Consider the following 13,917-nt stretch of genomic DNA (forward strand, 5'->3'; position numbering starts at 1 on the left):
CTGAGCAAATCCATGAGCCTTTGGTTTCAGACACTCCTGGCTCCCACAGGCTTCTCCCAGGCTGCCTCAGAGGTGTGCTTGGAGACTCCTGTCTTTTAGTCTACTTGAGCAGCCTCTGTAATGACTTCACACAATAGCTGGATAACCTGAGCGTGCACTGCATCCTTATTGGGAAGAATTTTACCTCTTGCCCTCATCCTGTAAACAAGGGACAGCCTCTATTTAAGTGAGAGGAAAGGGAAGAGGGAAGAGGATATTGTATCAACTGGCCTGCAGTTTTGGGGAACAGATGTTTTCCTTGTTTCATTGTTCACAGGGAGTGCTTTTAGGATAGTCGAAAACAAATGGTCAAAAACAGTGTCATCTATAAATCACTTCAAACTTTTCTTTAGCTTTGTTAAGACAAAACCTCGAGGGTGGATTGGAAATTCAGGATAAGGACTAAGAACTCAAAGCCTGTGGTAAAACACTGGATCTCAGCTGTAAGAACCGAGGGCTTGAACCAAGCTGGGAATATGAACACTTTTTAAGACTTCCGAGTCTGAGTCTACTTTTTTTTTTTGTAAGGTAGGGTTTTACTATGGAGCTGTAGCTTTGGGTGACCGCAGTACTCACTATGTAGTCTGTGCTTGCCTGGAACTCTAAATTGCTGAAGTTACAGCCAGGTGCCCGAATGCCTATCATTTTCAATTATGAGATTTTATTTTGCCTTAGTACTTTTCAAGTGTGCTGCGAAGTATCAGATAACATGAAATAAATTTTATTTCAGTAATAAAATATCAGACCACACTGAAGATGCTCATGCCCACTTTTAAAAGTTCAAGCTAGGTTTTTGAGTGGGTTTAGTCTCTTCCACGATTCAAGGCTTGGCTGATGCATTGCTTACCTTAATGACACAGCATGGATGTCAAGCAGGCAACACAGGAGAGGAAATAGTTTGAAGAGAGTTGCAAGCACCTGGCACTTCACAGATGCTCAGTAAGTTCACATGTCTTTAGACTCAAATTACAACAGACAAACAAAAGAGTTTGATGTTTAACACAACAAGGGAACTGCTCTAACAGACATAGAGCACCCTTGAGAAATGAGCAAATGCAACATTCAGTTGGACAGACACAGGAATATGGGCATATCTATCTCTCTTGTTCTCTCTCATTCTCTTTTGGGGAAGACCACCTGGAGATATGAAACTTTAATCATGAAAGTCTCAATGCATTCCCTTCACCTGTCACAGGGGTAGTTGATAACCATGTGTTTTCTGAGGCCCTCCTGCTGTGGGCTCACATCAGAGCAGTTCCTCTAAGTTCCTGTTGGATTTCTGGATTCCCCTAGGCTATAAACTGGAATAATTGTGTACATTCTTCGAAGTCCTGAAGACTTTTTTTTTGCCACGAAGTTTCTTCGTATTACCCCTGTCATAGGTGGCCCAGGCTGAGAGGAGGACATGAGGTCCAGACAAGTGTGTCAGTGCTGAAACAGCATCCTGCTGAGCCATGCTAACTACAGTGACCTCGAAGCTGATCTCTGTCTTCTTCGGTCTAGCCAGGTGATTCATAGTCAGGTAGCATCCTTCCTTGCATAGGTCTGATTATGTTTCTACCCTGCCCATTCCTTCTGGAATGTTTCCTGCTGCTTCCAGAATATAGATAGTTTAAGGAACTAAAAGTCCCTAATGGTCTGCTACAAATGTATTTATTTTTATATATTGGCTCCTATGGTCCTGCCTTCTCCTCCTCATAGCACACTCTTCCCAGAAAATTTTAGAAATTGACATATGGTAATCATGCATATTTATGCGGTATACTATGATAATTTATACATGTATACAATGTGCAATGATCGAATCAGTGTAATTAGCATGTCTACCCTTAGCTTGTTATTTCTTTATGCTGAGAAACTTTGAACTCCCTTCCAGTTCTTTGTAAATCTGTGTCACACATTATGAAGTATAGTCACCTTCCGACACCAGACGCAGAACATCAGAATTAAGGTCTCAATGAAACTCACAGTACCACGTTGGCCTTGACCATAACAGACAAAACAGGATCTGATTCTTGGCTTCCGACAGTTGTCCCTCTCTTGAAGGAAGCCTTGCTCTCCCACCACGTTTCAGTTCTCCACAGCCACTGCCGTGTGTGTGTGTGTGTGTGTGTGTGTGTGTGTGTGTGTGTGTGTGTTCACAAGCATTTCTCTAAGCCTGAAGGAACCAACGGTTAGTGCAGGAAGCTGGGAGCAGGTGACTCATGCAGTGTTTAGCTGTGCCCTCTTCCTTGAAACACAAGTGCATCCCAAAGTTAGCGGCCTTCTTAAAAAAAAAATGTGTTACTTCACTTAGTATTGAAATCTACGTTGTTGGTTTTTTTTCTCTTCTCAATATTATAAGTAGTTATACCTTTGTCCACCTTCACTGAAAAAAAATGTCAGAGCTGAGGGGTTCCTGACTCATCAGCTTCCCCGAAGGGTTCTTTAGAAGCCAGCTCATGCCTGAGGAAGATGAGCCAGCCTGTGGTTTTAATGGAGACATGGGCTGACATGAATGAATTTTTATTACTATTATTATTATTATTAAGATAAAACATTGCTCATTTCCTCAACATGCTCCACAGAAGCCACTGTTGGTGGGCAGGGCTTGATGGTAGATAGTGAGGAACTCTCAGATCTCTTTATTCTGTGCTTCTCATTCACATTTGAGGTGGTAGAATTTTTGCTCTGGCCTGCAATCTTTGAAAAGGCCTTTGAAAGAAAATGTTTGACTGTGATGCCGCTGACTTATCTTTTGATATCCCTGTGAAACACACCCCAATAAGCTGTGTGGAATAAGGCAGAGGCAGTCTGCCTCCACAGAAATGAAACTGCCCTGTTTGGGTTGCTTCAGTGTGTGTGTGTGTGTGTGTGTGTGTGTGTGTGTGTGTGTGTTCATTCTGGGCAATGTATTAATTTCACTCACCACAGCTTTGTTTTGATAATCTTTGCAAGGTTAAGACAAATATTGCTCTTGAGCTCGGCAGACTTACAGTAGGGAGGATTCTAGAATATGACTCATCTTTTATTTTGACCAAACATGTGACTGTACTGTGTTGATTCACATCCTTGATAACTTAGAAAGACACATATTTCTCAGAACATCACAGTGTAAAAGACTTGGAAGGTTGTATTTGCCTTCTGGAAAGACTTTTGAAAACTCACTCTGCTGAAGCATGTGCCTGTGTGAATACTTCATTGCCCCAAGGCTTCCTGCTTCCCTCCTTAGTCCTGTTGTGATGGAAGCTGAGTGGTATGAACGGCCACTACATTCTGGACTCATATGCGCATGAAAGGTATTGCCATATGCTTGGAAGATGATGACCACATGAGGTTTTATTATGTTTACTGCTGCTTATTAATTCTTAACCTGTAAACAGGGCACAGTGGCACGCACCTAAAATCCCAGCACTTGGGGAGTCAGAGGCAGGCGAATCACTGTAAGTTCGAGGCCAGCCTGGTCTACAAAGTGAGTCCAAGGCTACCCGGAGAAACCTTGTCTTGAGAAACAAAAACAAAAATAATAACAACAAAGAATTGTACCTGTACGAATGTGCTGTATTTAATATTATAGTGTAGGTTTTTGTTGAGAAAGGAATATAATATATACATTTATATATAATATATATACATATGTTTATAGGAAACTATGGTGATTAAAAGTCCTAGGAAAACAGGCTGATGGAAAAAAAAGATTTACTTTGTAGTAGAATTTGCCTTTTATTCTTGCTATTTGAATTACAGACAACCTAGAAACCTTAGCGTTGTTTTTCCCTAGGAGCTAGGGTGTGACATAGGAGTTTGAAGACCAAGGCTACTTATAAGTGATTGGTTGGGCTAGCAGAGATGGCTTTGCAAGTAAGGGAACTTGCGGCCAAGCCCAGTGACCAGTGTCAGGTGCCTGGAAGCCATCTGGCAGAAGTTGTCCTCTGTGATATGTGCCCTCCCTGTCACACACAAGATTAATAAACAAGTGTTTGCAAATGAATTCATTAAGGCTGCCATAAATTCTTACAGTGGATTCTTTCGACTGTACTCTGGAAGGAATTGGTACCAGGCGGTAGAGGTTCCCTGGTCTCTCAGCTCTGGCTCCATAACTGTTTGCTCTGCTCTAGCTCCCCTTCCCCCAAAGCTGCTTCTAAAAACAGAGCAGCTTAGACTGGACATAGATAACTTTTGGATAGCCTCAACCCTGTAATTTCAAGTCTCTCTTTAAAATTTCACTAGGCTTAGGTCCTCTTGATTATAGCTGTGTTCCCAGTAAGGATGAGAGGTCAGCAAATTATTAAAGTAAAGAGAATGATGGAAAATACTTTTCTAGGTATCTTTAGAGGCTATTTCAGGAGCACAAGCTGTTTAGGTACAAGGACATTTAAGGAGCCATGTCTCCCTTAGACTGAGAGCTGGGCATTTGGGGGAAATCCTTTTTAGCACCAAGTCTAAAGAATAGTGCTTCTGGCCACACTGTGAGACTATGTGGAAATTTAGCAATCCCACTTCAAAAGCAGGCCAATGGCCCATGTGTGTCCAACCAGGCCTCGGGCTACCCACCCCGGAATAACCACGAATGAAGTCCAACACAAAATTGTTAAGTGGCTTAAAATGCTATGAGCTTGGGGGAGGGGGGGAAGAGAGGGGGAAAGAGAAAGCGAAAATAGAAGAGACTTTTTGTGGATAACAATGTTTGTTGCCACGTGAAACATTGGACACTCTTGAATTAATTGTATTCCAAATGTTGTAATTAAGTAGTTTTCCTGAAAATTCTTTCACAGAGAAAGAATATACAGTCAATGATACAAAGACATAAATTCCGTAAAACAAATTATACCAAAATATTTTAGAAATAGAATTTTTTCTCTCTGTGATTCTGGTTGGTATTGACAGATGAGACAACCTCAATTACATTCGTGGGAAATGAAAGTCTTTCCAGACTATCACATTTTCTTCCAGGACTTAAAAGTATGGGCCATATTTAAAAAGCAATTAACAATTGTTTCTGATGACTGTGTATTCACACCCACACAGAGACACACAAACACACACTATAAGGCTTGATTTTAACTTATGAATAAATTTTACTTTCATTTTGGTAGCAGCAAGCTCTGCAGACCCGGATTCTCAGAGTTCTGTGTGAGTGGTAGAAGACTCACATGACCAGCTCTGTCTTACCAAGATAGGCCGATGTAAATAAAGACAGGCCTACCTAGGCACCAGGGGGAAGTCAGATCATTTCTCTTAAGCAGCACAGACCCGCAGAAGGGTTCTCAGAGACACAGATAGGCTTGTTGTCACTCAGAGCAGTGTGAAATTATAGCCTATGAATCCTGGGCTTCATGCATAATTCAGTCATTTAGAGCTCCAGTTGCCAATCTTGGTTGACAAGGCTGCTGATTTTATAAAACAACGCCACAAGTTTGCTATCTTTATTTTTTTTTAATTATGTTTAAATTAGTGTGTGTGTGTGTGTGTATGTGGGTATGCTCATGTGAGGATAGGTGCCTAAAGAAGCCAGAGGCTCCAGCCAGAGTGACAGACAGCTATGCCCTTTCCCATATGGGTGCTGGGAATTGAACTTGGTTCTTGTGCTCTGGGCAACCACTGAGCTATTGCTCCAGGGAAGTGGTTACATCTCCAGTTTTGAAGATGTTTCTTACTCTGTGCTTCCCATAAATCTCACACAACAAATTCCTTTTAGTGGCACAAATTTGTGCAGGATTAAGTATTCTGGTCAAGAAAACAGTGTGATTATTCTGGCTGTCACTCTGGAATGTTGGAACTAACTTCATTTGGAAAGGTTTCACATCTCTTTGGCTTCTTTTTGATTGTTTGCTTGTTTGTCTTAGTAGAAAATAGTTTTCACTTACATTTTCCTCCTAGGCTCAACTCAACCCAACCCTTTTCTTTTTGTTTTTGTTTATTTTGACTTTTTCGGGAGGGGGAAAGTTCGGACGGTCTTGGTGACTAGATGAGAGGGCAGCTTGCAGGTTTTCTCCTACCCTGTGAGGTCCCTGCCTTTACCTGCGGAGTCATCTTGCTGTTTCTTTCTGCTTTTCTGATCTAGGCGACTTCCTGAATTTTTTCTCAGCACTCTTGATCTACCTTTCCCCCAACCCCCGCATCTCTGTCTACAAGGAAACCCAGACTTCACAGCAGGTAGACGCAACCTTGGAGCCTTTGGCATCCATCTCGAGCTCAGGCTTTTGGATTTAAGCGTATCTGCAGGTACTTTAGATTTTCCAAACTGTGTTTTCTATGCATAAGCAAGCCTCAACTTTTCTAGTATGTGTATCCTGAGAATGTTCTTCGTTCATAGTCTTCAGTTGTGTTCATAGCATAACTCTCACAATACTGAATAATGAGGAAGAAGAAAACCAATGGAAAGTCATGCAATTTGTTTTGTTAGGGGATGTCTAGTTTCACCAAGACAAGTAGATTCCTCATGGGGCCCTGTGACCTTGACCAGTTAGGCTCTTCCAAAGCTCTTTCCAAGGCCCAATGCTTAACAAATCTTGTATGCCTATGGGGTTACAAGCTTAATCTGCCACTGGGAGATTTTTTTTTTTTTTTTTTTTTTTTTTTCAAAAAGAATGAAAGGATGTTCAGAATGAGCAGTGTATTTCTGTTTCCTTTCTATGGGCAGAACACTTTTTAAAAAGACTGTCTCTTAGAATGCCATCCAATCCTGCTGTTTGGACATAAGAAACCATTTCGAAGTACCAGAAAATACATGTGTATACTGGCTAGAATGTAAATCCCCAATGCATCAAATTTATTCTGTTTGCTTGAACATGGTAGCTTTGTGCAAGGCTCTTCTCCCTGCTAATTGTCGGCAGGGCTCTTTTCATAAGTGAAAGGGTGTCAGGACAGACACAGCTGTAGCATTCACAGCACCTAAGTGCTCACACTCAACAATCACACACACACACTTGCTCAAATGTCCTTCTTCTTCTACCGACATGCTGGGAGATGCCTTTTTTCATTGAGTCTTGGGTAGGTGGAATTCTAATATATCTGTTACGGTTCTTGTATGAGTCAAAGGAAATTATCAGGTCTAAGAAAGAAGTAGTTCACAAATATTAGCAAATATTATTTGTTAGCAATAAACTTCTCAACTGTAAGAAGGCTGCCCCTCCCTGAAATGTTTGCTAGCAGCCCTAAATTAGCCTCCAGCCTTAACAGTTGCGTATCATTTTGGGTGTGACTCATACATATTTTCCCCTGGAGGAACAGTTAAAATAACTTTGATAATGAGGTAGAAATATTTGAAGCTTTCCAGATAGAGGCAAAGGCTCAGCCCTCTTTGACCCAGATAGAATTAGTAACAAGTGTCATTTCTCAGGAAGTCCATTTCAATGTTTTTAGCTGCAGCTTCCCTGCACAGAACTGACCAGAAGGAAAGCTTTCAAGAATGACTGGTGGCAAAGGCCAAGTGAAACATCAGAAAAGCAGCAGGGAGCACTCCCTTCTTCTTAGTCAGCACTTCTGTAAGCCCCAGTTTTATCACTTAGGTTAAAAAAAGAGGTTCACAACTGATTAATCTACTCAAGTTCTTGTTACAACACATAAGTATAAGTTGGGTTTAGTATTGCCATTTGAAAGATCATTTTTCATATGGCTTTGTATTTTATATCACCTTATAAAAGCAGGTCATTCTCCCTCACTGGTATCTCCTTCACTTACTGATGTAGAGTGATGGGAAGGAAAAATATTAATAAACATGTTGATTCCACTGCAACTTTGGTTTCTTCCCAGAGTCATTTTTTATTACTAACTAGGAGCTTTTGTTGGAATATGAACAGTTAGTAAACTCTTCCATACTAGTAGCACTGAAGTTCGGAATTTTTCAAATGATTTCAGAGCATGGTTGTCAAATTGTCAAACACTGCGGTACTACTGCCAACCTATTTTTAACAATTTATTTGAGTGCATAAATTACAGCTCTCTTCCCCTTCCCTGTGACATCCAGTATACAGCATTTGAAGAGGATGAATGAAATGCATGTTTAAACTGTCTTGATGTTTTTAATTGCTTTCTAAGATGACTCATACAGGAAGTGTTTGGCATGAGCTCAGAGGCTTGCATATTAACATTTTTCTAGGACATGCAATGTCTGAAATGGATGAGAGGACATCAAAAGTGTGTGTTAACTGTATTTTTTTTTCATAAAGAGGATCCATGCAAGAATGCTGGTAGAGAAGCAAAAAATGTACTATGAATGTTGGTAGAATTTAGGTTATGAAATATGAACAGCCTCTCATAGGTCCATGTTGGTGATTAGGCTTCCTTCCATGATGACATAGTAAAATTCTGAAACTATTTTTAACGCACTTGAGTCTGAAGCTGTGTATACCAGTCCTACTAGCTGTGTATCTGCCTCTGGCAGCCATATCTTCAGACTAGTAACAACAGAACATACAGGGAAGAAATAAAGAGGATCTTGAGAAATTTATGTGTAATGAGGAGGCTTTGAAATTTATATATAATATTATGGGATTCAATTTGTATCACAGTTAATTTTCTGCCTGAACCCACATGCTATTTGAACTTGTGAAATAGCTACATTTTAACCTGAACATTATGATTAATTCATTAAATCAGTGAAGATACTATAATTAGGTAAGGATATGGCTTAATTACTGTTTTGGTTTCTAGTGGACAAATACTGTCATTATCAATTGACTCATGAGAGTTGGTAGTGTTTTCTATGTGATACCCAGAGACTTGAGATTCATTCAGTAAAGGAAGGAGGGAGACTAGGAGAGAAACGAAGAAGATATGAAGAAGGCCCAGGGAAGAGAAGAGAAGGAAGGAGTGAAGCAGAGAAGAGGCAAGAAATACAAGAGTCTCCACAAGCCAAAGCACTGAAAAGCAGTCACCTTTATACAAGGTGGTGGGGTGGAGGGACCCGTCACCATTTTTCCATACAACGTCACGTCCAAGAAGGAAGTGTAAGCTCTCATCTACTTTCCCTCTGGCTGTTCCTTCCTGTATTTTTTTTTTTTTAATTTTACCTGGACTGTGGTGAACAGTTCAGCAGTACTGGTATGTGCTTGGGAGCCACTTGTCTGACCAGTTCTCACTCAAGATTGAAACTGAAGGCACCTTCAGAGTCACATACTTCCTCCTGTTTAGCATTTATTTAGAGACCTGGGATGCAAGGGTGGGAGGGGGGATAGGGATGAGAGGTCAGATGCGAAGGGAAGGAAAAGGAAGAGAGTGTGACCTGAGGGGAGAAGGATATGTAGGTGAGGTGAGAGCCTCATTTGGGGCAGGAAGTGAGAATGACAGTGGACCATGGAACTGTCTCTTTGGGTACTAGGGACTTGGTGAAGGTTTGTAAGTAGTGATACATGTACGTAGTGCTGGAATAGATCCAGTAACAACAGGCGGGCAGAAGAGTTTAAAGGAGGTGACAAGAATGGGCTAAGGAGCCCATGGTGGCACAGGCCTTTAATGCCAGCACTCAGTGTGCATAGGCAGGCAGACCTCTGAGTTTGAAGCCAGCAGGGACTACAGAGTCTGTTCCAGGACAGCCAGGGCTACACAGAGAAACCCTGTATTGAAAAACAAGCAAACAAAAAGAGTGGATCTAACAGCTAATTCCAAGTCCCAGCTTGAGGCAAGAAGGACAGAGAGGAGAGGGCAGCAGAAAGAGCCCGTAAGGAGGACAAGGTGGAAATATTGAGTAACTGGTTGTGGAAAGAGAGGCAGAAATATATAAAAGGGTCCCTTTAAAGGAACATTTGTGTTTGAGTTCTCTGTGGCATGAACAAAAAGACATTTTTGAAAAATGTGCATACTTTGAAAGGGCCATGATGATGGCTCCACAGTTAAAGGCACTGACCGCTCCTCTAGAGGACCCTGGTTCAAATTCCAGCATCCACATGGGGTTTACAGCTGTCTAGGACTCCTGTTCCAGGAGATCCTATATGTCCTCTTCTGGCCTTCACAGGCACTAGGCACACAGATATGCCAGACATATTTGTGAACACAATATGTATCAAATAACCCACATTCATAAAATAAATATAATTTTTTTAAAAAACATGGACAGACTGGCCCGTTTTATGTCCAGTTGAAGCACGTTACAATTATCTGTGAGAGCAGAGAACTTCTACTGAGAAATTGCCTCCAGGAGTTCTGCAGGCAAACCTATAGGGCATTTTTTAAATTATTGATCAGAGAGGGCCCAGCCTATTGTGGGTGGTGCCATCCCTGGGCTGTGGTCTTGCGTTATATGAGAAATCAAGCTGAGTAAGCTGCGAGGAACAAGTCATTAAGCAGCACCCTTCCAAGACCTCTGCATCAGCTTCTGCCCAAGGTTACTGCCCTGTTCGCATCCCCTCGTTGGCTTCCATCTGTAGACTGTAATTTATGATATGCCATCCAAATAAACCCTTTCCTCCCCTAGTTGCTTTTGATCCTGATGTTTCATCACACTTAGCCAGTGGACATAGTTTTGTTTGTTTGTTTGTTTGTTTGAGACAGGGTTTCTCTGTGTTGCCCTGGAAGCTCTGTAGACCAGGCTGACCTTGAACTCAGAGATCCACCTGCCTCTGCCTGCCAGTACTGGGATTAAAGGTGTGTGGCACCACACCCAGCTGACAATAGGTATTTTAAATATAAATAACTTATCTCTCAGTTTTAAATAATGAAAGAAATACAAATCATATGTATATGGAATGGCAAAATCAAAGGCATCCAGAAAATAAAACAACAACAATAATAATAAATAAATAAATAAATTTTGGGTTTTATTATTATTTTTTTGAAACAGGGTTTCTCTATGTAGCCTTGGCTGTCCTAGATTCACTTTGTAGACCAGGCTGGCCTCAAACTCAAAGAGAGCTCAGCCTCTGCCTCCCTGAGTGCTGGGATTACAGGTATGTACCATCATGCCCAGCAAGGTTAACCAAAAGCGATCACAAAGTTAACCAGGAATTTCAGTTTGTGACTTGGAATTCAGATCCTTTGGTAGCTTCCTTGCCTTACATGTGTGAAGTTCTGGGTCCATCTCCACAAGCCCACAAACACATACTGGCAGGCATGGGGCAGCTGGCAGGCTGCTGGTGTATGCCTGGCAAAAGAATCCCAAACTTAATTGTGTTCTCAACTAGATAGCAAGTTCAAGGCAAAAAGCAGGGCTAGAAAGATGGTTCAGTAGATAAGGCAAAAAGCAGGGCTAGAAAGATGGTTCAGTAGTTAAGAGCGTATACCATTTTTTCAGGTGACCTTAGTTTGGTTCCCAGCACCCATGTTGGGAAACTTACAACTTCCTTGTGGCATCTCCGAGGAATGGAACATTCTCCTCTAGCCTCTGGGGCACCAGAACACTTGTGGCAAACACTTGAACCAGACATTCAAACATACCTACAAATAACCACCCCCAACAACAATAATAATAACAACAATAAAATCAAGGTGTGATGGCATGAACTGCACTTGGAAGGTAGAAGCAAGAAAATCTGTGAATTTGAGGCCAGCCTGGTTTACACAGAAAGTTTCAGGCCAGTCAGGGCTACTTAGTGAGATTTTTATCATACACACACATACATATACGTGTATATATATATACACGCATATATACATATATAAATATACATAGACATACATATATGTGTGTATGTATATAATAAAATATAAAGCAAAAATGTTTCAACTCAGATTGCTACATATACCAAAGAGCAGAAATTCTTGTTTTAAATTTGTTTTTTAGAATAGAAAACGCAGAAAATTATTTTTTAAAAATTATGTTTGCGTTTGCTTTTTCATCGTCCAAACAAGACTAGGCGAATGTATAATAACTTGGCGCTTACTAACTTATTTTGGTCAAGTTATTTCCCCTGTTCCTTGGCTATACGTTTTCTTATAATATTCATAGTTTGTGTGTGTGTATATGAGCATGTAGGCTAAAGTGCTCCTGGGCACCCCCCCCATCCTGCACACACAACTAGAAAGTAACAGGTTCTCAGCAAATGTTGGGACTTCTTTAATTTTGAGCAATACCTTTTAACAGGCCACTAGGTAGACATGTATTTATTTCTCCTAAAGAGTGTTTTGATAAAACAAGAGGTATGTTTGACATTGCAGGGCACACGATAACGCAGTATTTTTAATGCAGAAAGCAAAGCCTTTCTGGTGGGCCAGATGGCACTGTGTGTTTGACTAGGCTCCTTGGTTTTGCCGTGGTGGATGCCTGAAGGGGTTAAGGACTGCCTTACTCGAGTTACATGAAGTAGCAGAAATTATCAGATGGAAACTGGAATGGGGAAGGGGAAAAGGCCCTGCTCTTACCCACTGTTTGGTTTCCTAGCTCACTAGGCTTGTAGTGAGCGATGGGTGAGCTGTGGGCTGGGACCACCCCCACACACCCGGGGTCCCCTTAACTGAGGCCGCCGCCTGGGATTGCCGGGTTTAAACAAAGCTGTGAGTCACACAGCCGTAACTACTGGGCCAGGAAACCCAGCTGGAGAGGCCACGCCCCTCTCCCTGTGAATCGCTGGCCGGGACAGGAGAGGGGCTGGCCCTTGCTAATGAGCAAGTTGCCAAGGCGACACAGGAACTTCATTCCCTTCTGTGTCAGGCTGCCAGAATTATGCCCCTTCTGTCACCATGAGCTGGCTCGAGAGTTCGCCCGGAGTTGTGCTAACTGCTTACCACCCCAGCGGCAAGGACCAGGTCGTTGGGGAGAGACCTGCGAAGGGAGGCGACGAAGCCACCTCCAGGTAAGGAAACTAACGAAAATCCCCTACCTGCCCCAGGAACAAAGTGACAGGGAAGTTGTCACGAGGGAAGAGAATCACCTCTGCACTTGAAGCCTGACCTCACGCTGCAGCATAGAGGCTTGGCTTGATCTTTGCATCGCCTTCACCCCTGTGTGCAGGAGCCCCTCTGGTTACCGGTGGAGGATGGGGGATTTGGCTCTCAGACCAGTTGCATAGCAGGTGCATGTGCAAATGCTGACTGATCAAATGACTATCGGAAACGGTCCCTGTGAGGTGGAATTCTTGAACGGGCTCAAAACTCCGCTGGAACTGTGAGCTGGGAAAGCCTGCCAAAAAGCAGGGAGGCTGGTCACTGTACTAGCTGTTTTGAGAGTGGCACCCTCCGCCCCTCGCTGAAAGCAGACCTCTTAGGCAGAATGCCCAAGACACTGGCCTGTGGCAGTGCTGGTCACATTCTTCAGTGTGTGTAAATTACTCCCACAGCCCAACACACCCCTCCCTACACCCTTGGGATTTCAAAAGGGAGTTTCTGTCAGCAGGCAGTACTCTGTGCTCGTAGAAGGAGCATGGTTAATGTTAAATCACTTTATAGGCCGACAGGGCAAATGTTTTCTCCACCGTTGAGCCTCCGAGTCCTCTTCTGCCTCTGCCTGTCTGTGTACTTTGTTCTGTTTTTCAAGGTTGGTGTTTCCCCTACCTCTTCCTTTCTCTCCTTAATGACCTTCTCCCTAGCTGAAACTTTTAATCTCCAGTCTTAGATAGAAATTGCAAATATTGGCCTGAAAGATTGCAAAAAAAAAAAAAAAAAAATAGTTATCAGTAAGTCCAATTTCATCTTGATGCTAAAAGTGATAATGAAAACTTCATTGTTCCTTGGGTGACCTAAGGCCCGTGCCCTACACTGAAAGAATGCCTTCTTTCATTGGGTTTTCAAATCCCCAAACATGGGGGCGTGAGAAAAATGAAAGGAAAGGCCGTAATATTCTTGAGATCTTGGCTGAAGAAATTTGTTTCTCACACGTTGCTCATTGTATCCAGGCCGTTGAATGAACTCATTTCCAAAGTTCAAAGGGAAACCGCTGCTTTGGCGGCTACATGTGTTACCATTTTGCTTTCTGTTTTCTTTGAGAAGTAGGGATGGTCTCCATCCATGCTTCTGCACCACAGCAGA

General features: G+C 42.2%; 1 protein-coding gene across 3 annotated transcripts in view; it reads left to right on the top strand.

Annotated features, from left to right (window-relative positions):
- Positions 1 to 13,917, top strand: part of Arhgap18 (Rho GTPase activating protein 18) — a 209,479-nt gene that overhangs the window by 49,453 nt on the left and 146,109 nt on the right. Inside the window, exon 1 of one of the 3 annotated variants that reach the window (XM_060373718.1) lies at positions 12,548 to 12,746. The exons of 1 other annotated variant lie outside the window; for it this stretch is intronic. In XM_060373718.1, the coding sequence (XP_060229701.1) occupies positions 12,634 to 12,746 (113 nt within the window). In that variant the 5' untranslated portion in view covers positions 12,548 to 12,633. Of the gene's footprint in view, positions 1 to 12,547; positions 12,747 to 13,917 lie in introns of those variants that run through there. One more of the 3 variants, XM_060373720.1, reaches the window with a different exon arrangement.

This window comes from Meriones unguiculatus, chromosome 20 (assembly GCF_030254825.1).
Source record: "Meriones unguiculatus strain TT.TT164.6M chromosome 20, Bangor_MerUng_6.1, whole genome shotgun sequence".
NCBI lineage: Eukaryota > Metazoa > Chordata > Mammalia > Rodentia > Muridae > Meriones > Meriones unguiculatus.